This window comes from Phascolarctos cinereus, unplaced genomic scaffold, assembly GCF_003287225.1.
Source record: "Phascolarctos cinereus isolate Bilbo 61053 unplaced genomic scaffold, phaCin_HiC Scaffold_4;HRSCAF=312, whole genome shotgun sequence".
NCBI classification, from domain to species: domain Eukaryota; kingdom Metazoa; phylum Chordata; class Mammalia; order Diprotodontia; family Phascolarctidae; genus Phascolarctos; species Phascolarctos cinereus.
This window is the reverse complement of record NW_027555847.1, coordinates 618,153,442-618,179,381: the sequence shown is the minus strand read 5'-3', so window position 1 is coordinate 618,179,381 and position 25,940 is coordinate 618,153,442. Positions and strand designations below refer to the sequence as shown.

At 36.6% G+C, this 25,940-nt stretch overlaps 1 protein-coding gene across 6 annotated transcripts in view; it reads left to right on the top strand.

The window, feature by feature from the left end:
• The window catches only part of ENPP2 (ectonucleotide pyrophosphatase/phosphodiesterase 2), a 190,918-nt gene that overhangs the window by 111,828 nt on the left and 53,150 nt on the right, over positions 1 to 25,940 (top strand). For 4 of the 6 annotated variants that reach the window (XM_078153710.1, XM_078153709.1, XM_020975540.2 and 1 more), the window contains exons 10-13: positions 1,372 to 1,437; positions 2,092 to 2,164; positions 6,757 to 6,912; positions 9,281 to 9,389. In XM_078153710.1, the coding sequence (XP_078009836.1) occupies positions 1,372 to 1,437; positions 2,092 to 2,164; positions 6,757 to 6,912; positions 9,281 to 9,389 (404 nt within the window). The remainder of the gene's footprint in view (positions 1 to 1,371; positions 1,438 to 2,091; positions 2,165 to 6,756; positions 6,913 to 9,280; positions 9,390 to 25,940) is intronic. The other 2 variants (XM_020975536.2, XM_020975538.2) reach the window with 1 other exon arrangement.

The window sequence follows — 25,940 nt, the reverse complement described above, 5'->3', positions numbered from 1 at the left end:
AGTAATCTTCCCACAGAGGTGCCTGTGATGGTAACAACCAGGAAGAATTCAAGGAATTAAGTGACTAAAATTCAAATTTCAAGGGACTTCAGAGATCATTCAGTTCAATACTGTCACTTAATAGATTAAAAGATTGAAACCTAAAAGGGTAAACCAACTTGACATTGGTGTCTTTTTTCTTTTGCTTTTGTAAAGCAAATGCAGTTAAACCTCTTTCTTTGTTTCTTTCCTCTGTCCCTCCCTCTCTACTTTCCTTCCTTCCTTCCTTCCTTCCTTCCTTCCTTCCTTCCTTCCTTCCTTCCTTCCTTCCTTCCTTCCTTCCTTCCTTCCTTCCTTCCTTCCTTCCTTCCTTCCTTCCTTCCTTCCTTCCTTCCTTCCTTCCTTCCTTCCTTCCTATCTGAATTTTCAGCTTATATTTCTCTAGCCCCTGTGGCTGCTTCTCCTCTTGGATTGGAACAACCACTAAGAAATATGATATTTTCCAGATCTGAATACATAAAAAGGGAGTCTGGGACTCTTTATTGTATTTCTTTATACATTAAAATACTGTCATATTAATGAAATTGAAATCAACTAATCTATTATGCCCAGGAGCTCATTAACAGCAGGTACTCTCTTTTACCTTTCTTTGTACCCTCAGAACTTAGAACAGTGCATGGTACATAGTAGGCACTTAAGAAATGCTTGTTGACCATGTGCATAAGCACTAGGGATATATGGACAAGAAACAGACCATTCTCTGCCCTTCAGTTGTTTACATTCTACTGCAGGCTCTTAAAGGTATAAAGTTCAATACAGGCTCTTAGTTTGAGTAAGGTAGCCAATATGGAGGAAAACTGCATTATTTTCCAAAGTCTTATAATTATAGCCATACTCCCTGTAAAGGAGAGAGCATTCCTTAAGGCATCTTCAAAATCTCATAGTCAAATTTTCTAACTTTGGAGATGAGGAAACTGGGGCCCAGAAAAGTCAAATGTTTTGTCCAAGGACACACACAGATAGTTAATGGCAGACCTGGAACTATAGCCCAGATCTCCTTACTCTTAGCCTGCTGCTGTCTCTCCCATTACACATTGCCTCTCTAGACTACATGTTGATCAAGAAGGTTCCTTAATTTGACCATGAATCACATTTTCCAACCTTGGTGTTCTGTGGCAGAAGTTGAGCAATGTAGAACGTGGCAAATGGAAACGAATTTAAACATTAATATGAAAGAGGATTTTTACCAAAGCCAAGTGAAAACAGATTGTGACAAATAAGATCAGCTTGTCCGACTGGCAACATAAAAAGTCATCCTATTTCAAGGTTTTTTTTTTCTCCTTCTGTAATTCTACATTAACTATATGTGTTGTGTATATCTTTGAACTCTAGCGTCATCCCTCATGAGCGAAGAATATTAACAATACTGCAGTGGCTTACCCTTCCAGATAATGAAAGGTAATTTTTTGTCCTCCATTTTTCTCTCTTTCTTGTAAATTTCCATTTTAGATTTGAATTACATGGAAAACTAGATGGAACATTAAACCAGGATTCTAGCCAATGTTTGGTATTATTGTTGTGTGGCTCTTAATCTTAACCATGTCACAGGTTCCTTAAGAGGGATAGAATAAGCTTTAATTATCAAAGAACATTTAATTTCATGGATTAACATCAACTGTTTATCCTATTAATTGTAACCCAGCTTAAATAAATCAGGAGCTTTGGGAAATGTATGAGCAGCACCCTAAGGGTTGAGGTAATGTTAAGAATTAATTGTGATTTTAATAAAGAATTCTTACATGATACAGCTCCCATAGTCCATATGGGTTTTCCTTGGGCTATGTACTCTCTTGAATGTTGCTGGTGCCCTTCACCACATGTATTCTGATAACTTAATGAAGTTATAGAGTGACTAATTGCTAAATTGTGCTGTGGGGGTGGGGAGGAGCGGGAACTGATGGAAGGAAGAAAAACTCATGAGTTTTCCATAATAGAAACAGTGGTTGGAAGGCTAATTAACTTCATTTGAGAGGGTATTTTGCTGGGTCATGAGAGGACATTTGGTATGCTTTGGGTTGGGAGAGAGAGTCTGATGCCCAATCTTTCTTGTAGGCCTTCTGTCTACGCCTTCTATTCTGAGCAGCCAGATGCAGCTGGACACAAATATGGCCCATTTGGCCCTGAGGTTAGTATATTCATAATCTGCCTGAGAGGGACAGGTATCACTGGACTACTCTCTGTTCTCTCTTTGTGATACCTGATTCACTTCTTAGGCCAAGGAACATGGTAGATTTATAGGAGTAGTGTATCTCTGTTGTTGGTTTATAACCAAAAACATTTGAAAAATCAAGATCACTTGGCTTAGGTTTTAAGATGTCTGTCTCTCATAAAGAGAAAATTTGGATCATATTGTGTTAATAAAAAAACAGGTCTAAAAATTGGTACTCTAAAAAGTGGGTAATGATACCTGGAATGATGCATATATTTAAATATGTGAAAGCTCTACAAGTTCTTCATCATGAGGGAACTCCCAGTGCATGGGTTCCTTCCACCTACAACTCATCTATTAGAGTTGGGCTTACCCAGGGTCACAAAGATAGTGTCAAGGATAGAACTGGAACCCAAATCTTCCTGGCTCTGAGTTCAGACTTTGTCCAATACACTGCATTGCCTCTGTGCTACCGTGTATATGATTTGGAAATGAGTGCTTTTAATCATTGAATTTAGAATGTAAAGGAATGTGAAGGTGAAAAGGACACTTGAAAAATGCTCTCTAGGGAAAGTTTTCAAAGATTGAGTCTGATAATAAAAATGTAATAATAGTTCACAATTATACAATTAGAGAAATTTGTAACATTGTATAGAGAGTGGCCTAGGAACAAGGAAAGGCTAGGTTCACATTCAACCTCTGATATCATTTCTTTATGACCCTGGACAATTCACTGAATATCTCAGTGACTTAGTTACAGAAAATATACTTTACTTGCATTGGCAGAGAGAACTTCCTCACCACAGAGTTCCCCAATCTAGTGAAATCTTAGGTTTGGTACCTATCCCCTTAGAATTAAAAAGTCCTTTATATACACAATTTCATTTGAGCTTCATGAAAGCCATGTGAGGTAGATAGGGTACATATTAGCCTTATTTTATGAATGAAGAAATTGAAGTGTGGGAAGTTCAATGATTTGTCGATGGCCAAATGGCTAGTTTGTGGCAAAGCTGGGATTCCAACCTAATTCTTCTAATGTGAAGTCTGGTGTTTCCACTACACCATAGCTTTCAATCCAATTCAATAAATATTTGTTAAATGCCTGCTATGTGCAAAGCACTCCCGTACCTGTTGAATTGCTGGAGCAAAGTGATTTGGACTGAGGGGCAAGAGTAGAAGAGGGAGGCATTGATGAAGAATGGCTGTACTTGGGTAACCAAAACTGAAACTCTTTTTTAAGAGGAACAAAATCATTTTTATGACAATTTTAAATTGGAATTAATCTATTTGAGAGCTGTGCCATTCTCCTTTTAGTAGGTATCCAGGAATTTTGATTGTAGACTTTTTCTTTTACAAAGTCTATCAATGTAATTTCAAATCGTAAGAGTATTTTCCCATGAATATTTTTAGGTGGTACATTAGTGTCAAATGATGCTCTATACTGACATTTCAGTATAGACATTTTCCAAACTCTGTGGATTTTGCAAATCTAACCAATGTGATATATTTATGGTGTTCTACCCCTCTTCACTTAAAGTTGTGAGATTTTTTTTTTGTAAGAATCTAAAATTTTAACTTCGTTTCCAGTCACTTTGAAAATGTTCATTATTGGAGACCAGTGGAGTCTCTGATATTCTATGAGAATGCTATGAATTAAACCAAGCTCACATTGTATAGTATAGGAATATTCTAATATAGTAGAAGAGTGTATTATTATCCCCATTTTACAGATGTGGAAACCAAATGTCAAAGTGGTCAGTTGAATTGTGCAAGGTTATGAAGTAAGTGGCTTCCAGATTTCATGATTGCAGCCGGTCCAGGCTCTTCCCTCAATAGGAGGCTGCCTCATTCTTATGAAGCTTAGATGAGAAATGACTAAGATTACCATCTATACAAATACAATTGGAGGCTTGTTTGGCCTCCTAGTATTTAATTGGATAAGAATGGTTCTTGTTGGATTATTAGTTCTATATTTTAAGGGATAGTTCAATAAATGAAGGAGATGCAAAGACTTGTAAGAAGTTTACTCATGTAAAATGAGCAACTAAGACAACTCAGCAAAATCTCTCTTCTGTTGAATATATGCTTTGGGCTCAAGATTATGGCAAATGAATGCTGTCTTCTCATAATATATTTTTAAAAGTATTGTGTGGTTCATCTAAGGAACTGATGATCTGAAGGATTTTTATGAGGTAAGGTATGATTTTGTGTTTTAAAGTAAAGGAATGGACATGGAGAATGAATTTGAAGTTATGTCTGGTTAAAAACACCCTGAAATACAATTTGCTTATTTTTGAAGTTCAAGTCGGCACTTTGTTTGACTATAGGTATCAAGCTTTCCATGAAAAAGATACTTAATTATCCTATCAAACTTCATACTCCTGTAATAGGGTTTTGCTCCTGGTTTCACAGTGTACTGGTGAATGTTCAGATATGTGCTTGCTTTTGGATTTCTGCGATCTCTCTTTTACCTTCTGTGCTTCCTCAGTGACACTCTGGTAGGTTGCCCTTCCAGGTCGAGAGGCAGAGCTTTGGCTGACTAGTTACTACCCTCCTCAGATGGCCTAGCATACTTTTGAGGGGCCAATAGCCCTCCCTTGTCTTCACTCTCAATAACCTTAGGCTAATTCTTCTCAAGTCAGGCTAGAGAATGGCTGGTTAATGAGAACTTAGCTTTCTTCTCCCTCTAACTTTCGAAAGAGGAAACTTATGCAACGTAATCATTGGACGAAAACTTGTTCCAACTAAAACCTATTCTTGCTGCTCCTCTAACATGCTGTCTTGGAATGACTCTTGGGAGTCTTCAGAATGTTTAGGTCTCTTGCAAATGGCCTGGAGTCTGATGGGCAAATTTGAGCTCTTGCTGAATGTTTTTGGGAACCATGAAATGGGAAACTCCTCTTTTTCCTTCTTGCTACTCTTCTCATTTGGACTTGCCTGAAAGCTTGAAGCATTTTAAAAAACTGAGGTCTATGGGGCTGTGCCTTCCAAAAGCTCCAACCATGAGAGGGATGAGTGGCCAACAGAATCTCCTTTTGCAATGCTTGTCCTGAAAATGATGAATTAGCATGGCAGATCCCCCCTGCCTCCCTAGATACACTAACATTATTCTTCCCCTTCTCCCTTCTCCCTTCTTGCATTCAAATGTCTCTGTGACCAGCCCAACCAAGATCAACTAGGCCATCCTAAAATAAATGGCATTTTAAATTCACTTTTGTAGCACCGACAAAGAAGGGTGTCCACTTTAACTCTAGTGATTAGAAGCCCCAAAAGATCACTTAGCTATCATTGTTTTCTCAATTCTCAAAAACAGATTTCTACAGCTGTTCTCCACTGACCTCCCCTTCCTCCAAAGTCCTCAAAGGAGGTAGTTTCTGGTAGAAAATATTTAAGTAGATTATTTCCTCCAGGGGTCATCAGAAATTAAAAGTGCTTAATGATTTTGTTCTTTGGATTTCCCCAATTTGAAAGGAGACATTATAGTATATTAAAAATGTTGTTATTACTCCAAAAGTTAGCTACTCCAAGAGTCGAGTTATGGAGAGTAGTTATAAAATGATTGGCGATAGCCTTAGACCTAGAACTCCTTCATCTAAGGTTCAGATACAGAGGTTATAATAGCAGTGACATATTCTCAATCCTGTGGTTCTGATGTGCTGTACTGAGTTTATCTCAAGGTTTCCTTAAGACTAGAACTGACTTTTTTGCCTCTATGGCTAATTCCACACTTGGAATATTTTTTGTTGATGCTTGCCAATAAAAGTGACCATTTTCATGATAGGTACCTACTAGATCCCAGAGTGGATCCAATCCTATGTGGCCCTAGCCTATTGGATCATAGATTTAGAGTTAGAATGGACTCTAGAGATCATTTAATCTAACCCTCTTATATATAAAGGAAGAAATTGAGGCCAAGAGAGGCAAAGTAACTTTTTAAGATGATGCTGGTAGTAGGTGGCAGAGGTGAGATTAGAAGCCAGGTCCTCTTGTTTCCAAATCTAGTATTCTTTCCATTGTACCACAGTGCTTTCCATATGGCCTAATGATTTTCTCTTAGAATTTCCCTAATGTCAAAAGAAAAATTTTGGAACTTAAAAAACTCAGAACCCAGATAAACCAGTTACCCAGAGATAGGGCATTCTCTATAACTAAGGGAACCTTTCACAGGCTGTGAAATATCAGCTAATTGATACGACCAATTGAGGAATTCTTTCTCTAACTTCCCCTATGATTTCCTCTGTAAAGTTGGCCTCCTTTGCTAATATAAACCCACATGGGTGTTTATTCATAAAATGGGCTCCCGAAGTTCATTTCAATTACAAATTCCCTTTATACTCATGCTATTAGTGCAAAAGCTGCTACCCTGCCAGCAAGAACAATTTAGGGGGTTCCTCTCTGCAAAAGGTCCCTAAATTGTCCCTTGTACCAACTTCCTTATTGTCTAAGAAGGCTTTTTCTTTCTGGCCAAGACTCTGCTGACACCAAATGGCAAAGGGTTAGTTGTACTCTCTGCCCCCTGGGGGTGACAGGCTTCTTCTGAGTCCAGACATCTCTCTCCGCCAGTACAGGAGAGTAGTTATGGCTCCCCTCTTACTCCGGCTAAGAGACCTAAGAGGAAGCTAACTCCTAAGAGGAGACAGGAAAGACCAGTTGCTTCTCCAAAGAAACGAAGAAGAAAATTACATAGGATGGCCCATTATGCTGCGGAAGCCCGTCGGGATAAAGTAAGTTGACCTATTGTTCCAAAGCTTTATGCCAGGAAGGCCAGAATGAAGGCTCTCCTTGGTACCTTAGAATTTTAGAGTGGTGGTGCTACTTCCTGGTTGGGGAGTCTGCCCAAAGTTTCATTTAATCTTCAGGGTCCATTTGGCTTTCAGGGTCCAAAGAGTCTGGTACATGAGCCTGTCTTCCTGCTTCAGATGGATATGATGAAAAGCTTTCTTGAAGGACTTTCTGAATGCCCATCAATCTAGAAAAGCATGCTTCTCCCCATCACCACCTTGCTTCTACCAAAAATAGTTTTACATCTGAATTAAAAAAAAAACATATTCAGAAAACTATTTCTTTGAGTTGAAGCATTTCATAATTTGCCCTGACTTAGGTCCTCTGACAAAAGGGACTTTCCAAGCTTTCTTTCCAAAGAAAATTATTACTTGCTCAATCCTAAATAACGACATCTTTCTAACAGCGAGGGAAGGAGGAAGACAGCAAGGATAGTTTGACCTCAAAAGGAGAAAACTCCTTAAAACAGTTGGCTTGAATCATTTGGCAACTTTGTAACCAAACACACTTTCAGGTTAGAACATGAAAAGTGGAGACAGCAATAAAGAGTAAACAAGAGAATTGTTGGTGTAATCTTGCATTGATGGGTAATACCTACATTGCCAGAACATCTAAAATAGCACAAAAGGTTCTTTTTGTTGTTGTTTGTGCGTATAACCTCAAACTTCTTGTGAGTTAGTGTCTCATAAACAGCAAAGTCCAAACTTAGTCCTGTTTATCTAGGTCTGTATTCTCGGCACTCTTTGGAGGGAAGAATTCTTCATTGCTATTGATGGCAGCAACAGGGACTTGCCAGTCTCTCTATTTAATTCCTTTTTCTTTAGACAACAATTTCAGGCAGGGTTTTCTCAGAAGGACATTATCAGTCAGAACATCTGGGAGTATCTGGAGTTCTTTCCTCAGTGTTCAGTGTGAAACTTTCAGTGACATTTGCTTTGGAACAGAATCTCAGACGCTGCATCTCATCGTGAAGGATTAAATCTTCCCAGTGCAACTGGATGAGGAGAAGTCTTAGTTCATCTAAGGAGATACTAATAGAATGTAGCTTTTAGGTAATATCAAGTAAGTGTATTATTTGAATGAAGATGATATCCATGTGATATCTTTTGATATTTCAAAAGTTGTGTAAGTTTAGCTAAGTAGTAAAATTTGTAAAACATACTATCATATATATGTTTAAGAACTTGTCTGAAAAAAGTTCTATTTAATAGTTGAAGTTAAAAAAAGCCAGACCTGTGTACATACAGGTTAAAATTTTGAAAGGAAGCAGTAGGGCAGGGGATCAGATTGGGGTCCTTTTCCTCTGAAAACATTCTTCAGAGAAGTGGGCTTTGAGTTTTTTTTTCAATATGATAAACCAAAAAAAAAAAACCCATATAAAACAAACCAAAGATTTACTTTTGTTTGAAACTGCTTATGGAGTCATAGATTTGGAGCTGGAAGGGACCTTAGAAGTCATTTAGGTTAATCTCTTCATTTTCAGTCATCTGTAAATAGAAACTTAGAAAGTTAAGTGCCCAATTCATAGTTGGCTTTTCTTGACTCCTAAGTCCAGTACACCATCAACTACACCGTGACCCTTAAGGCGCACATTTTCTTTTCAAAATAAAGCAGAAAGAATTTGCATGTCAAAATGATTATACTATGTATCTTTAGAAAATCTTCCACTATTAGTAATCACTGAATTTCCTTTCTTTTCATGAAAATGATATTAAAGATCTTTGGAAAGTTGTATGGATACCATTGTATTGATAATGTCCTAATTAATAAGTGATGAAAGCTTTGGTATCAAAGTAAACACTTATCATTCTTGGAATATCTTCATTTCAGTAAGCCTTAGGTGCCTACTATGTGCCATGTGCTGTCCTTGGTGCTGAAACATCTTTAAAAGAACCTACTCTTCTCTTTTGTTGATCTTGTTTTCCCTGGTTCCTATCTCTCATGGTCCCTTAGGAGCTTCAAATGTTTGACTATTTCTGTTCATCCTTAAAAGATCATATTTTAAAAACTGTACTTTAACAAACAACAAGAGCCAGAACATCTTTAAAAGCAAAAAAAATGCTTCCTTCTTAGTAATTCGTGTGTGTGTGTATTTTTATGCACACACATACATATATATGAGTTACCATGAAGTAATTAGCCTTAGTTTCTCTAATAATTAGTGAGAAAAAATCTTCCTAGCCAAAGCTCTGCCTCTTGATACAGAAGGTTACACTCCAGAATTTTCTAAGGAGGGAGATCAGTGAGAAATAAGAAAAGGAAAGCAGAGAGACAAGAACTGACTTGGTTGTTCTTCAACATTTTTTACAGATGACAAATCCTCTGAGGGAAATTGACAAAACTGTGGGACAGTTAATGGATGGACTGAAACAACTGAAACTACATCGTTGTGTTAATGTCATCTTTGTTGGAGACCATGGTAAAGTCTTTTTCCCCTGTATAATAAATTTTTAAGAGGACAGCTCCTTAGTTAATGTCAGTGGTGAGGGCAAAAACAAAATATTTGATAACTAATGAGTAAGGAGTTTCTTTAGACTGCTCTTATAGATGATAATTCTAAAATAAGAAGAAAAGATCTTTGAAAGAAACCTCTCCACCGACAAAATACTCCAGTATTTAAATGAATCCTTCATCTAATTACAATTGATATTTTTTTCCATCTTCTCATCCTTCTGTGCTTTTTCATCATGTTCAGTTATTTTTGCCCATTTAAAAAAACCTTCCATACAGGCATAGCCTATTATATTCAAGGATTTTTCTCTGCTTCTTTTAATTTTTCGTGGATATCAGTGCAGAACTTGGGCTATCTGTTATCTTATACTCTCTTTACATAACTGTCCCACCTCCTTCTCTGGTCATACAGGTCCACAATAAAATCTTTTAGGATATATCTTATAGATGTATATTGCAATGTAATATACATAAAATAATTATGCAAAATCACCATATTGATACCAATTTACTATGTGAAAGACTTTTTATATTTCTTCCAGTTCAAATCTGTTTTGTTTATTTTTATTCCTAATCTCTATCTTGGTCACATTTGTTGTTATTCTTTTACTGAGAGAAGTTTTAGGCTACATTTAGATTTTGCATGAACCAGATTTGGGGGAATACTGCATTGCCTTTCTCTTGATCAGTCTGTGCTAAGCAGGTGCTGCATCCATTTTAGTCTAAAACACAATCTTGCTGCAGCTTTATAATATGCTGAGGACTGTTCTAAAAATCTCAATTCCTCCCTGAAAATATGCTATAGTTCACTGATCGTATAAATAACTTTTTGACATATGTATACATATACATATATACACACACACATATACATATACACACATATATATCTGCCAGTTGTTTTCAATATGGAAGTTCCAGAACCTATTAGGGAAAGGCAACAGGCATAAAGTGTATTTTCACAGAGAGCAATAGTATGGTGAGAGAGTGCTAGCAACTTGGTTACTTAAATTTAAGTAACTTGTAATAATGGGCCTAGATAGGCCGTTCCCACCCACCCACCCTTAATAAAAGCAGATGCATAGTTACTTTCCAATAGACAGAGACACTTGTTTTAGTTTAAAAACTTTATTGATTATGAAATTATTAAATATATATACATATAATATGCTTTATTTAGTAAGTAACTATCTAAAACATTATATGAGCTACTTTTATTCCTTCCATGAATGGTATTCTCATTACTCCATTTTGACTTGATACAAAGTTCCAGAAATTTCCATTACTTATATCTGCTTGGTGGAAAGTGTGCATGTTCCATTGCTGTGGAGTTCTAAGTTTTCCTTTTAGTACTAATTTACCTTTCCAAAAGAATGTGGCATAAGTTATTATTCTGCTTTGTGAAACTCCTTTATCATTAAAATCATCTGTCCAGTTTGGAGTAAGTTTAACAAGTATTTGACCTGGAAGATTATTATTATTATTTTTTAACTTCTTAATATAAATTTATTTATTTTTAGCTTTCAACATTCACTCCCTCAAGTTTTTGAATTCCAAAATTACCCCATCTCCCCCCTCCTCCCACCCCAAGATGGCATGCATTCTGAATATCCCTTCCCCTAGTCTGTCCTCTCTTCTATCTCTCTCCCCTCTCTTATCCCCTTCCCCTTCTATTTTCCTGTAGGGCAGGATAGACTTCTGTACCCCATTTCCTGTATTTCTTATTTCCCAGTAGCATGTGAAAACATTTTTTAAAACATATGTTTTTAAAACTTTAGATTTCAAATTTTCTCTCTTCTTCCCTCATTGAAAAGGCAAGCAACTCAATATAGGTTGTACATGTGCAGTTATGCAAAACACGTCCATAATAGACATGTTGTGAAAAACTAACTCTATTTCCCTTAATCCTATCCTGCCCTCCCATTTATTCTATTCTTTCTTTTGACCCTGTCCCTCCTCAGAAGTATTTACTTCTGATTACCCCCTTTCCCAATCTGCCCTCCTCTCTATCATCCCCCTGCTCTCTTGTCCCCTTCTCCCCCTATTTTCCTGTAGGGTAAGACAGATTTCCATACCCAATTGAATGTGTATGTTATTCCCTCCTTAAGCCAAATCCTATGAGAATAAGATTCACTCATTCCCTCTCACCTTCCCCTGTTTCCCCTCCACTGTAAGAGACTTTTCTTTTTTTTTTTTGTGAGATAATTTACCCCATTCTACCTCTCCCTTTCTTTTTCTCTGAGTATAATCCTCTCTCATCCCTTAATTTTATTCTCCAGATATGACCCCTTAATCTTCAACTCACCCTGTGCCCTCTATCTAATCTCATATACATACATATAATTTTTTTCCTCCAACTACCCTAATACTGACAAAGGTCTCATGAGTTATAAATATCATCTTTCCATGCAGGAATGTAAACAGTTCAATCTTAATAAGTCTCTTATGATTTCTCTTTCCTGTTTACCTCTTCATGTTCCACTTGAGTCCTGTATTTGAAAGTCAAATTTTCTATTCAGCTCTGGTCTTTTCATCAAGAATGCTTGAAAGTCCTCTATTTCACTGAATGACCATTTTTTCCCCTGAAGGATTATACTCAGTTTTGCTGGGTAGGTGATTCTTGGTTGTAATCCTATCTCCTTTGCCCTCCGAATATTATATTCCATGCCCTGCTCCTTTAATGTAGAAGCTGCTAAATCTTGTGTTATCCTGATTGTGTTTCCACAGTACTTGAACTGTTTCCTTCTGGCAGCTTGTAATATTTTCTCCTTGACCTGGGAACTCTGGAATTTGGCTATAATATTCCTAGGAGTTTTCCTTTGGGGATCTCTTTCAGGAGGAGATCTGTGGATTCTTTCAATTTCTATTTTGCCCTCTGGTTCTAATATATCAGGGCAGTTTTCCTTGATAATTTCTTGAAAGATGATGTCTAGGCTCTTTTTTTGATCATGGCTTTCAGATAGTCCAATAATTTTTAAATTCTCTCTCCTGGATCTATTTTCCAGGTCAGTTGTTTTTCCAATGAGATATTTCACATTGTTTTCTAATTTTTCATTCTTTTGGATTTGTTCTACTGTCTTATTTCTCATAAAGTCACTATCTTCCAATTGCTCTATTCTAATTTTTAAGGAAGTATTTTCTTCAGTAAGCTTTTGGACTTCCTTTTCCATTTGGCCAATTTTCTTTTTAGGGCATTTTCTCCTCATTGGCTTTTTGGACCTCTTTTGCCATTTGGGTTAGGCTATTTTTTAAGGTGTTATTTTCTTCAGTATTTTTTTGGGTCTCCTTTAGCAAGCTGTTGACTTGTTTTTTGATTTTCTTGCATCACTCTCAGTTTTTTCCTCTACTTCCCTTACTTGCTTCTCAAAATCCCTTTTGAGCTCTTCCAAGGCCTGGGACTGATTCATATTTTCCTTGGAGGCTTTGGATGTAGGAGCTTTGACTTTGTTGTCTTCTTCTGGTTGTATATTTTGATCTTCTTTTTCACCAAAATAATATTCTATGGTCTGGCTCTTTTTGCGCTGCTTGCTCATGATCCCAGCCAATTACTTGAGTTTTAAACTCTTTGTTAAGGTAAAAGTCTGCTTCCAAAGTGGAGAATGTATTGTCCCAAGCTTCAGGGGTTTGTACAGCTGTTTTCAGAGATACTTGTAGGGACCTGTAAATTTTCAGTTCTTCCAAGGTGGTATAAGTGGTGAGGTATTTACTCCTTTCCTTGTCTGTGACCACAAATATTCCTTTCTGTCCTGTAACTGTGAGGAAGGGTTTCTCTCCACAGTCACTCCAAGCTCTACCATGCCAGCGTTCCTCCTCATCCCAGTACCGCTGCCCAGAACTGTGACCCAGATCCAAACAGGAGCAAAGCAAGAGATTCCTTCCTCAGCACTGGCAAAGGATCCCTGCAATCCCTGTCTGATCAGCCACTGGATTCCCCTTCAGTCTGTGGGCCGGAAGCTCGGAAAGCAGCTGCCCCCCCTCAGGGCCACGCTCTTGGGGAATGGAGCTGAAACCCCACCTTCCTGTCTCAGCACCGACAGAAACAGACTTTTCCCACTGACCTTCTAAGTTGTCTCTGGCATTGGTGGATTGAGGAGTCTGGAAACCTCCACAGCTGCCTGCAATTCAGTCCTCTGAGGCCTGCTCCAGGTTCGCTGCGGTCTGCGTGACCACGCTGCGCTGTGCTGCGCTCCTACACCGGCGCGATACACCTTTCTGATCAATCATCCAGGTTGTCTTGGGCTGGAAATTTGTTTCATTTTGTCTTTTTGTGGGTTCTGCTGCTTCAGAATTTGTTCAGAGCCATTTTTTATGAGTGTTTGGAGGGGTTTGGAGGACAGCTCAAGCAAGTCACTGCTTTCACTCAGCCATCTTGGTTCTGCCCCCCCCATTGAGGATTATTTTCACATGTAAATGGTGCAATTGTTCTTAGATGTGGTTTGTGCATTGTAGCTGGTTGTTTGTCCCATATAGTTCCCCAAGGATACATTGGTCCTGGATCTTCTGCTGTCCATGGAATGTAAGTGTTTAGTGGACTTATATCTGTATGTACTTGGTCACCTGTGACATCTTGGTTAGTTATTTTATCTTGTCTCCAACCTTCTCCTGTCTCTGCTCCTTGGTTTTGAGCCCATTCATGGTCTGTTAACAATTTTTCTGGGTCACCTGGTTTTGCTCCATGATTGTAATAATATATTATTCTTTGTTCATTATTGCTACTTTCTGTTGTATTTCCTAATTCTGTTCCTACTGGTCTTGATTGTACCGGTGATCTTTCTCTACCTGTTATGAATGCCCATTCTGGAAATTTCTTTCCACAGTTAAATTGTCTTTGTCATATTCTGCAAATTGGTTTGGATCTGTGCTACCAACTCTCCATCCTATGTTATCTTTCATTGTAGCATTTTGACCTGAATTATATGTTGGTGTTATTTGTTGTGTTCTTACTAGTTTTTTTTTTTTGCTCTTGCCAGATTGCAGTTAATCTGGTTGTTTTTGTTTTAAAGTGATATATTCCTGTTGGCAAATGATCTCCTGTTCTCATCATTTCTGTTGGAATATAATTTTCAATAGTTAGGAATTGCCAATGTGAGTGTTCTGTTCCTGGTGCTACTTTTGGGTTTTTCTGTGCATCTCCTTTATCAAATGTATTTAGGAAATTTGTGTAGTAGCCCCATTGTTTTAGTTGGTTGGTTTCCCATGTGAGGGAAGTGATGTTAATAAGTAGTGTTGGTAAGCCACTATCTGATCCCCAGGGCATTACGTTGTTTGTGTCCTCACGTACTGGCATAATTGCTGTAAGATCATTGTTGTATTGCTTTACTTTTGCTGCATCTGGTCCTGTTTCTGTAACTGTTTTAATTGCTAGGTTAAATAGCTCTCGTTCTAGAGATACAAGGTTAAATTTACTATGTATTGTTCTTAGATGTTGAAAATCTGCTGGATTCATCCAAACACCCCATGCATTACAATCGATTAAAGACCATGGTGTTAGTATCTGCCCATAACTATTATCTTGCCATCCTCTATATGGCTTATCAAATGTAGTTACTACTCTTTGGTAACTATAGCATTCTTGTTCTTGCATGTTTAAATATATTTGCCTACTAGTGTGACATATTATGGTTATGTATTCATTTTCAAATTTCTGTTCAGTTGTGTCAATAAAATCCCCAGTTGATACTCCCACCCCCCACCTCCTCCAGATCCACCCTGTGTCTCAGTGTTTCCAGCATTGTTCATATTAGTTGCTGTTCCTGCCATTTATATGTCAGAGTCACTTTCTTGGTTTTGTTCTGTTGTTTCTGTGTTAGTGGCAGACAGTCTTTTTGTTTTTCTTCTTGTCTGGTTTATAAAAATGTATCTTGGTGGTTGCTTTCTAACTTTCCTTGTGTAGGTCTATTTCTAACTTTTGAAGTATCTGTCATTAGAGTTTGATTTTTTTTTTTACCTTTGGTGGTATTGGTGCTTCTGGTAGTAGTGCTTTCTTTACTTTGAAGATTGTTTGCTGCTTTTCTACCCCGGTCAGTTGCTTGTTTGGTTTGTTCTATGAATTTGTCATCTGCTGGGTAATGAAAGATGTATAGATTTATGCCTTGTACTGGTAGTTGTGAATATCCTTCATCATGTTCTTCTGCTGCTTTGTCAGTTGCGTTGGCTGGTTCCTTTGCTTCAAGTGTGTTTCCAGGTCCCAGATAGTTGTATCCTGATGGTACCCAGCCTAAAATAATAAGTACATATTTAGTTTTCTTATACTTTTATATAGTTAGTTTAATGTGGAAAGTAACTTACCTTCTCAAGGTCTCTTAAAGGTTTGACATCAAGATCTTTTTCTAGGAACTCAGTCCAGTCAATGGACATCTCGATCATGCTGTTTTTGAAGTCCTCATCGTCTGCTGCTTCACTGTCCCAGCTTGGTTGCCAATCTTGGAAGTGAAAGACTGAGCTCTCTTCTGGTGTTGCTGCATTTTTTTTTTGATGGGGCAAAAGTTAAGTGACTTAGGGTAACACAGCTAGTAAGTATCATATGTCTGAGGCCTGATTTGAACTCAGGTCCTCCTAAGTCCAGGGCCAGTGCTCTATTCACTGAGCCACCTAGCTGCCCCTTGTTGCTGCTTTTGTAGGCATGTGAGGATCTGTTCATTTCTCCTCTCATTTTGGGACTCTTCCCCAAGTTTCTATGTAGCTTTTCATGGTTGGTTCTAGGTTGTGTGATGTCATGAATTTGAAAATATTTGTTATTTCATCATCATCAATTAATTCAAAGTCTCTTCCTAGTTGTTTTGTCATAAATAAGTTTATGCATCTGAACTTTTATTGGTTATGTGTGCTCTGGTCTTAATTCACAGCCAGTTCTTACTTTTGTTATGTCTTTATTAGTTATCATTATTAGTGGTGTTGGTTCTGTTGTTTTGCTTCCCTTTCCTTTCTGATCAATTCTCACTAATTGTCCACTCGTTAGTTGCTTGAATTGGCTTCCTTGCTGACTTAGTGAGCTTGCTTCTTCTACCCATATAATGTTTTTTATTGGTACAGTCATGTGGAAGAAGGATTTGACTAGTAGTGCTTGGCCCAAAAAGGCAGGAATAGGTAAAAGTTATGTAAATAAATTTAGGCTTGATGTAAGGAAAACTGCCTAACAATTCTATGCAAAAGTGGCATTGGCTGTCTGAGAAGGTGGTAGGTTCGCTCTGGAGAGGTCTTAAACAATGCCTAGACTACCATTTGTTGGGGATATTGTGGAAAGAATTCATGTTCAGAGCCAGGTTGAACTAGATGGCCTCTGAGGCCTCTTCCCACTCTGTGAAGATCCGGGTGTAATAGAGAGAACTATGGAAATGAGAAGACGAAGTAGCTCTTCTAACTCAGTCCTCGAAGGAGGTGGTGTGGATGGAAATGAAAAATTCTATACCAACTCTCTCAAGGACTGAATTAGAAGACTTACCCTTGATCTCTAAGGTTTCTGTGAAGTCTATGCTTGCCTGCATAGTAGTATGTTGCAGAGTTGTGTTATTTAATATTTTTATCAATGACTTGGATAAGTCATTAGATAATATATTTATCAAATGTACAAATAACACAATGTTGTGGGGCGATAGCTAATACACTGGATGACAGAATCAGGATCCAAAAAGATCTTGACAAGTTGGGGCATTGGAGTAGATTTAATAAGATAGAATTCAATAAGGATACATGTAAAGACTTGTGCTTGGGTACAAAGAAGCAGCCTCATATGTACAAGATGGGGAAGGGCAGACTTCTTTGCAGTTTGTCTGAAAATAATATGGGGATATTAATGGACCACAAACTCATTATAAGTCAATACTACATTAAGACTACATGGCTTCTAGTTCTGGATGCCATAGCTTAGGGAGAACTTTGATAAGCTAGAAATTACCCAGAAGAGAATGAGCAGGATGATGAAAGACCTCAAATCCATGCCATGTGAGGATCAATTGTAGGAAAGGGGGATATTTAGTGGGAGAGGACATAATAGGGGGAGAGTGGTAAAGATGGTTATTGTTTTTGAAGGGCTTTCATGTGGAGGAGGATTTGGGCTTGTTCTGTTGGACTCCAGAGAGCAAAACCATTGGGTAGAAATAACAAGGAGGCAGATTAATGATTGATCTCAGGAAAAATTTCATAATAGTCAGAGTGGTACAAAACTGGAATGAGTTGCCTCAGGAGATAGTTTGTTTCCCCTCACTGGTTATCTTCAAGCAGAGACTTAATGACCACTTATCAGATAGTTGTAGAATGGGGTCAGAAAGTGGGGAATTTACTTTGTGTATGGGTTGTAGAAAGTGACTTCTGAGGTCCCTTTCAACTCCAAATTCTGTGATTCTCAAAATCCTCCATAGGACATCTACCCATTGTGTTAGACCCTTTAACATGGGTCTCCTAATAAGGTACAGGTTGGAGTGCACCCCTCAGTCTATCCACTTTTCTTGGTAAACATTTCCTGGAGGATATACCATTTCCATATAGAGAGAGTTATATTCACATATATTGCCATATAACAGAACTTCCATTCTCTCAGAATGTCGACTATGACTTAGAGGTAAAATAAAAGTTTTACCAATTTTAATCAGCCTTTTCTCTCTCCATCCACTCTGAAAAACTTTTCTAGGCCAAGGGCTCTATAAGACACTGATTTAGGTACCACCAGATCTTGGTTAGTCTGGTGTTTAGCTCTTTGTTTACAAAGGATCATGTGATATTTTATGGAGTTATTTAGACTAGAGAATATTCATGATAATATGTTTAGGGCTAAAAGAAGTAAAACCAGGTCTGATTTTAACCAGGTTATGATTTTAAGTCTCTTCACATTACACAAAGAGATATTTATTCTTTCTCTCTCTGACTTTTTTTTTTGTTTCAAATTCTTTTCCACTCTTACTCAATGAGAAGGCAAGAAAAAGAACATGTATTACAAATATTTGTAGTCATGCTGAACATATTTCTGCATTAGCCATGTTTTTTAAAACAACGACAACAACAAAAAAAGATTCAGTATGTATTCTGAGTGCGTCAGTTACCTATTTGGAGGTGATAGCATTTTTCATCATGAGTCCTTTGGAATTGTAGTGGATCATTGGATCATTGTGTTGATTAGAGTTATTGAGTCTTTCAAATTTGATTATCTTGACAATATTGTTGCTATGTAGATTCTGCTCACTTAACTTTGCATGAGTTCATACAAGTCTTCCCAGGTTTTTCTAAAAATATTGTCTTCGTCATTTCTTACGGCACAATAGCATTCTATCACATTTATATAACATACCTTATTCAGCCATTCCTCAAGTGATGGGCATTGTCTTAGTTTCAAAGTCTTTGCCACAACAAAAAGAGTTGCTATTTTGTACAGATGGGTCCTTTTCCTCATTCTCTGATCTTTTTGGGGTATAGCTCTGGTAGCAGTATTACTAGGTCAAAGGTTTGTATACTTCAATAAATTTCTCAGCATACTTCTAAGTTGCTTTCTGTATGGCTGGATTAGTTTACAACTCATTTAGTTCACAGTGCATTAATACACATGTTTCCCCACATCTCCTCCAGCATTTGTCATTTTCCTTTTTTTTTTTTTGTCATCTTAGCCAGGCTGATAGATGTGAAATGGTACTTCAGACTTGTTTTAATTTGCATTTCTCTGATTATTAGTGATTTAGAACATTTCATATGATAATTCATAGCTTTGATTTTCTCTGCTGAAAACTACTTATTCCTATCCTTTGATCATTTATCAATTGGAGAATGGCTTTTATTTTTGTAAATTTGACTCAGTTCTCTATACATGTTAGAAATGAGATCTCTATCAGAGCAACTCACTGCAGTTTTTTGCTTTTCTTCTAATTTTGGCTGCATTGGTTTTGTTTGTGGAAAAAAAACCTTTTAAATTTTATGTAATCAAAATTATCCATTTTATCTCCTGTGAACCTGTCTGTCTTTTGTTTGGTGTGAACTCCTTCTTTTATCTATAGATCTGAGACGTAATTTCTTTCCTGTTCTACCAATTTACTTATGATATAACCCTTTATGTTTAAGTCATGCACTCATTTTGAGATTATCTTGGTATGCAGTGTGAAATGTTAGTCTATGCTTAGTTTCTGCCACCCTACTTTCAAGTTTTCCCAACAATTTTTGTTGAAAAGTGAGTTCTTGTCCCTAATAGATAGTATCTTTGGAGTTATTAAACATCATTTGTTTCTGTATATTGTGTACCTATTTGAGCATCCTATTTCTTATCTAGTACCGAATTGAATGAATACAGCTTTACAGGATAGTTTGAGATCTGGTACTGCTAGGTACCTCTCCTTCACATTTCCCCCCCATTGATTCTCTTGATACTCTTAGCTTCTGTTCCTCCATATGAAGTTTGTTATTATTTTTCTAGTTCTATAAAGCAATTCTTGGCAATTTGAATTAATTTAGGTAGTATTGCCATTTTATTTTACTGACTGGTACTATCCATGAATAAATAATATTTCTTTAATTATTTAGTTCTTTTTTTGTTTGTGAAGAGCATTTTGTAATTGTGTTCACGTAATTCCTGTGCGTGGCTTGCAGTAGACTCCAAAGTCTTATATTGTCTGTAGTTATTTTAAGTGAGCTTCCTCTCTTTATTTCTTGGTAATATACGCAAATGCTGATGATTTATGAGAATTTATTTTATATCTTTCAACTTTGAAAAAATCTGCTATTTCAACTAGTTTTTTTTTAAGTTGACACTCTAGGGTTCTTAGGTAACCCATTGTATCATCTACAAAAATTGATAGTTTTATTTATTTTGCTCCCAAAGTTTATTTTTTCAATTTCTTTTTCTTGTCACATTGCTATAGCTAGCATTTCTAGTACAACATTGAATAGTAATACTGATAATGGACGTCCTTGTTTCGCCACTGATTTTCAATAATGCTTTCTCATGATTTTAGAGAATACCACTTATCATTTTAAGGAAAGCTCTGTTTATTTCTCTGCTTTCTAGTATTTATTTATTTTTACTGGAATGGATGTTATATTTTGTCAACAGCTTTTTCTGTATTTGTTGGAATAATCATGTGATTTTTGTTACTTTTGTTATTGATATAGTTAGTTATTCTTATAGTTTTCTTAATATTGAATCAGTCCTGCATTCCTAGTAAAAGCTCAGAGTGGTCATAGTGTATGATCTTTGTGATATATTGCTGTAATGTCTTTGCTAGTATTTTGCTTAAAATATTTGCATCAATATTCATTAAGGAAATTGATCTATAGTTTTCTTTCTCTGATTTGACTCTCCCTGGTTTATGTATGAAGACCATTTATGTGCCATAGAAGGAATTTGGAAAGACTTCTTCACTTTTTTCCCCACAAAGTACTTTATTAGAATTAAATGCTCTTAATATGTTTTTTGAAATTCACTTATTAGTCCATCTGGTCCTAGGTTTTATTTTCCTTAAAGACTTCATTTATGGTTTGTAGAACTGATTTTTCTAAGATAGGCACTATATTTCCTATTCTGTTATTCTGGAAAATTTGTATTTTTGTAAACACCCATTTCATTTAGATTGTCAGTTTTATTGGCATATAGTTAGGCAAAATAGCTGTCAATAATCACTTTTATTTCCTTTTCGTTGGTGGCAAATTTGCTTTTTTTCATTTTTTATATTGGTAAATAGATTTTCTTCTTTCCAATTTAAAAATCAAATTAGTGGTGTATCTCTTTTGTTTTATTTACAAAAAACCTAGCTCCTAGTTTTATTTATTTAATTTTTTTGCTTTCAGTTTAATTGCCTTCGATTTTTAGAATTTCTATTCTGGTATTTAATTGGGAGTTTTTAATTGGCTGGGTTTTTTTTTAGTTTTTTATTTTTAAGTTATATGCCCAATTTATTGATCTTCTCTTTCTCTCTTTATTGATATAGGTATTTAGACATATAAAATTTCCCCTAAGTACTACATTGGCTGTGTTGTCATTATCTTTAATGACATTGCTTATTGTTTCTAATATTTGTTCTTTGATTCACTCTTTAGATTTAGTTTCCAGTTAATTTAAAACAGTTTCAATTTAAATTTATTATTTGGCTTCCAAGTAATTGTCTATTAATATTATGAATGCCCTTTTTTTGAATGCAGTTTATTGCATTATGGTCAGAAAAAGATGTATTTAATATTTTTGATTTTGTTTGTAAGATTTTTATGTCCTGATACATGGTCAATTTTTGTGAAAGCACCATGCGTAGCTGAGAAAGTGGTATACTTATACTCTTTTCTATTCCTGTTCAGTATTTTCAGAGGTCTATCATATTTAACTTTTCTAAAACTTTATTCATATCCTTAACTTTTTTTCTTTATTTTATGCCTGGAGTAGGTATGAGAAGGATAATTAGGGTCCATCACTAATATAGTTTTTCTGTCTGTTTCTTCCTATAAGTTATTTAACTAAGAATTTGATGCCATACCATTTGGTGCATATGTATTTAGTATTGATATTAATTTATTGTCCATAGTACTTTTAAAAAAAATCTCTTTTAATTTGTTCTACTTTTGCTTTTTCTGAATTCATATTTGCCTCTCCTGATTTTTTTTTAATTTTAGCTAAACTGTAATCAATTCTGCTCTAGTTCCTTATTTTAACTGTGTATGTGAAGCTTCTGTTTCATTTCTTGTAAACAACCTACTGTTGGGTTCTGGTTTCTGACCCATTCTGCTATCCTCTTCCCTGTTATGGGCAAGTGAATCACATTTTTACTCACAGTTAAGATCACTGACTATAGATTTTCTTCCATCCTAGTCTCTTATTCTTCTTTTTCTTTTTTTTTAACCATCTCCTATTGAAAAGTCTGTTTTTCTTCTGACCATTGCTTCCTTTAATTTACTCTTCCTGTTATTTCCCATCTATTTTCTCTTATCCTTTTCCCCTCCTTTTGGGTAAGATGAATTATTGTACCCATACACTGAGTATATGTTTATTCTTCCCTCTTTGAACCAGTTCAGATGATTGTGAGGTTCAAGTATTTCCCACTCCCTGCCCCCCTCCCCCACTGTCTTCTCCATTGTATAAACTCTTCCTTGCATGCCCCATTTATATGAGGTAATTTTCCCCATTTTTCCTCTCTCTACCCCCTTTCCTAGTACATTTTCCCCCTTATTAGTCCATTCTTCTTTTGAGACCACCCTAAATTAATAGAATCGCATCCAGGCCCTCTGTCCAATTAGACTCCCCCTGAGAGCCCTAGTAATGTTAAAGTTCTGAGAAGTTAGATGCCCTTTCCTCATAGAAAAATATAAACAGTTTAACCTTAATTAGTCCCTTATGATTTTTACTCATGTTTACCTTTTTATGCTTCTCTTAATCCTATGTTTGGTGTGCATTCTCAGCCCTGGTGTTTAATCTCAGCACCCCTCATTGTACCATCTCTGGACACTACAATGCTCTCTACCACTGCTTCTTCTGCCCCTGTGCTCTGCTCCTGACCAGCTCCAAACCCAGTGTTGGCATACTTATCTGTGTACCTTTCTAAGCTATCCTAGGCTGGAAAAATGACTCACCATACCCTTTTCTTGCCTTTCCAGATCAGAATTCAGTCTGGCATGTTTTCTAAGTGGTTGTGGAAGAAGCATGTTGGGTGAGCTAAGCAAAAATGCTGACTCTCACTCTACTATCACCTTCACTCTGTTTCCCCAAACAGATTCTTTTAGTCATATAATGGTATAACTCTACTACGTGTGTGTGTATGTGTGTGTGTGTGTGTGTGTGTGTGTGTGTGTGTGTGGTATAACTCTGCGATAATGACAGTGATCTTGAATAGCTCATGGAGAATAGGAAAGGGCTGCAGGACTGGAAAAGAATAAAGATTTCAATTTTCAAAAAAAGAGGAGAATGGTCTCTACAAACTATAAGCCAGTGATCTTGACTTTGGTTCTTAGCCAAATTCTTATTTTTAAAAGGGATGGTTTGTGAACATCTAGAAAAGGAAGCAGTGATCACAAAGTTAACTTCATCAACACATAGTGTCAGACTAGTCATTTCTTTCACAAGGTAACATTGACTTAGACCAATAGATTAGGAGATTATAGAGATAGTTTATCTAGACTTTACTAAGGCTTCTAAATAAGTCTCTCATGCTATCCTTATGGAAAATACTGAGATATAGGCCAGGAAGTTATACAGTTAAGTGTATTTGGAATTATTTAAATATTGGACCATAAAAGTGGTCAATATTGACTATGTCAGTTTGGAAGGAACTCTCCAGTAGAACACCCTAAGGACACGTGCTAGGTCCTGGGTTCTTTAACTTTTTTTTTTTTAACCGGTGACTTACTTGTACTAAAACATAGAATAACATGCTTGTCAGATCTGCAAATGATACAAGACTGGGAGGGATAGCTATCATGTTTGAATTTGGGGTCAAATAGAAAATAAAATTATATAAATTATATTATATAAAATTAAATTAAATGGGCAGCTAGGTAATACAGAGACTAGAGTGCCAGTCCTGGAATCAGGAGGACTTGAGTTCAAATTTGACTTCAGACAGCAGCTATGTCATTTAACCCTGTTTGCCTCATTTTCCTCATATTTAAAATGAGCTGGAGAAGGAAATAGCAGACCACACCAGTATCTTTGCCAAGAAAACTCAAACATGGTCATGAAGAGTCGGACACGACGAAGCAGTTAAACAATAACAACAATATAAAAATTAAATGTTATACTTGGGTTCAACAAATGACCTGGTTTATTAGCTATACCTATCTGTTCTTTCAGTTCCCTGAATGACATTTGCTTCAATATCAGTGGCTTAAACTCATCAAAATAAACTAGATGTCATCTTTTTATGTCCTTACTTTATCTTAGTTTCATGTCTGTGGCTTACAGAAGAAAATCATGGAGTCAGAGAGAAAAGGGAACTCAGACATAACCTAGTCCAGCCCTTATCTGAACAAGGATTCTCTCAACAACCCTGGAAGTAGTTTTTTCTGCTTCTGCTTGATCTCAAATGATAGGGAAACTATTATCTCCTGAGTCTGGATATTTTAGTTTTGGACAGCTCTAATCATGAGGAAACATTTCCTTATATGAGAAGGGAAGAGAATAAGCATCTATACGGTGTCTACTATGTGCCAGGCAGGCACCATGCTAAACTCTTTTTATAAATCCTATCTCATTCTAACTGCTATCCACCACCTTCCAAACCTACTTCTCTTTATTCTTTCCTCTGGCCAAGTCCAGCAAAATGAATCCATCTTCCATATGATTGCCATTCAGATACTTAAATAATTCAAATTTGTATAATGTTTTTAGGTTTGCATGTTTCCTTCATATATTATTTCATTTGATCATCACAATAACCCTGGAAGGTTGAAGGTTGGAAGTGCAGAAACTGAGGCAGATAGAAGCTAAGTGATTTACTCATCCAAGGTCACTCAGCTAGTAAGTGTCTGAGGCTGGATTTGAACTCAGATCTTCTTGATTCCAGGCCGAGTATTCTATCCGTTTCATTTTTCTTAAGTCATCTTTTCTTTAGGCTAAACATGCATAATTTTTTTTCAACTATGGGACATTCTGTAGTCTTCCTCCCAGCCTGTCTGTCCTCTTCTGGTTACACTTGTTTGTATCTTGATGTCATGATCTATGTATCTATATCTATATCATTTACACATATATATATATGTGCACTGGTCTCTTGCTCTGATCTCCAAGGAGAATTATCTCAGCTATTATCAGTTATGTACATGTATGCGCGCTCTCTCTCTCTCTCTCTCTCTCTCTCTCTCTCTCTCTCTCTCTCTATATATATATATATATATATATATATATATATATATACACACACATATATACATATACACACACACACTTCTATATGTACAGATACATATATGTGTGCATGTGTATGTGTGATGACAACAGTCAAGAGAATTATCCATGGAGGGCAGAACATGGAATCAGTGCAAAAAGTCCAGTCTTCCCTCTTTTCAGTGACTTTTACCTCCTCTCTTAGCTACAGTTGCCAGTTCTCTGTTCTTATTACACTGTTTACAACCTTGCTGGAACAGTTACTCTGTTCTACAATTAGGGCAGCAGCTCTCAGCTCATTTGGTCTTGTGTAGACTTTTTTTTCCTGTTTTGTTCTGCCAACATTATTTTGTCAGTAATATCCAAGGCCACCTACTGAGACACTTAGTTGTTTGGTGATTATATATACTCAAAGCAGGAGCTATGTTTGAGAGATAATTTGAAAGAGACATTCTGTAAAAGACACACAGAACTATGTCTTCTGGTTGTGTCTCTCCACCCCCTACCCCCTTCTGATTCTCTCCCTTTGCTGCCTCAGTACCAGGAAATCTTTATGGAAATTTAGATTAAAAAAATAGAACTTTCCTAGGCTACAGAAGTAACATCAGTGTCAGCTGGTTTTTATCATGGGGTTGGAATAATTGTTTCTTTTTTTTTTTTTCTTTTTGGACTTGGCTCTTTGACCTGCAATGATGATTGAAGGATAACTTTTTTCTAATATTCAAGCATGATCAGAGGGCTTGC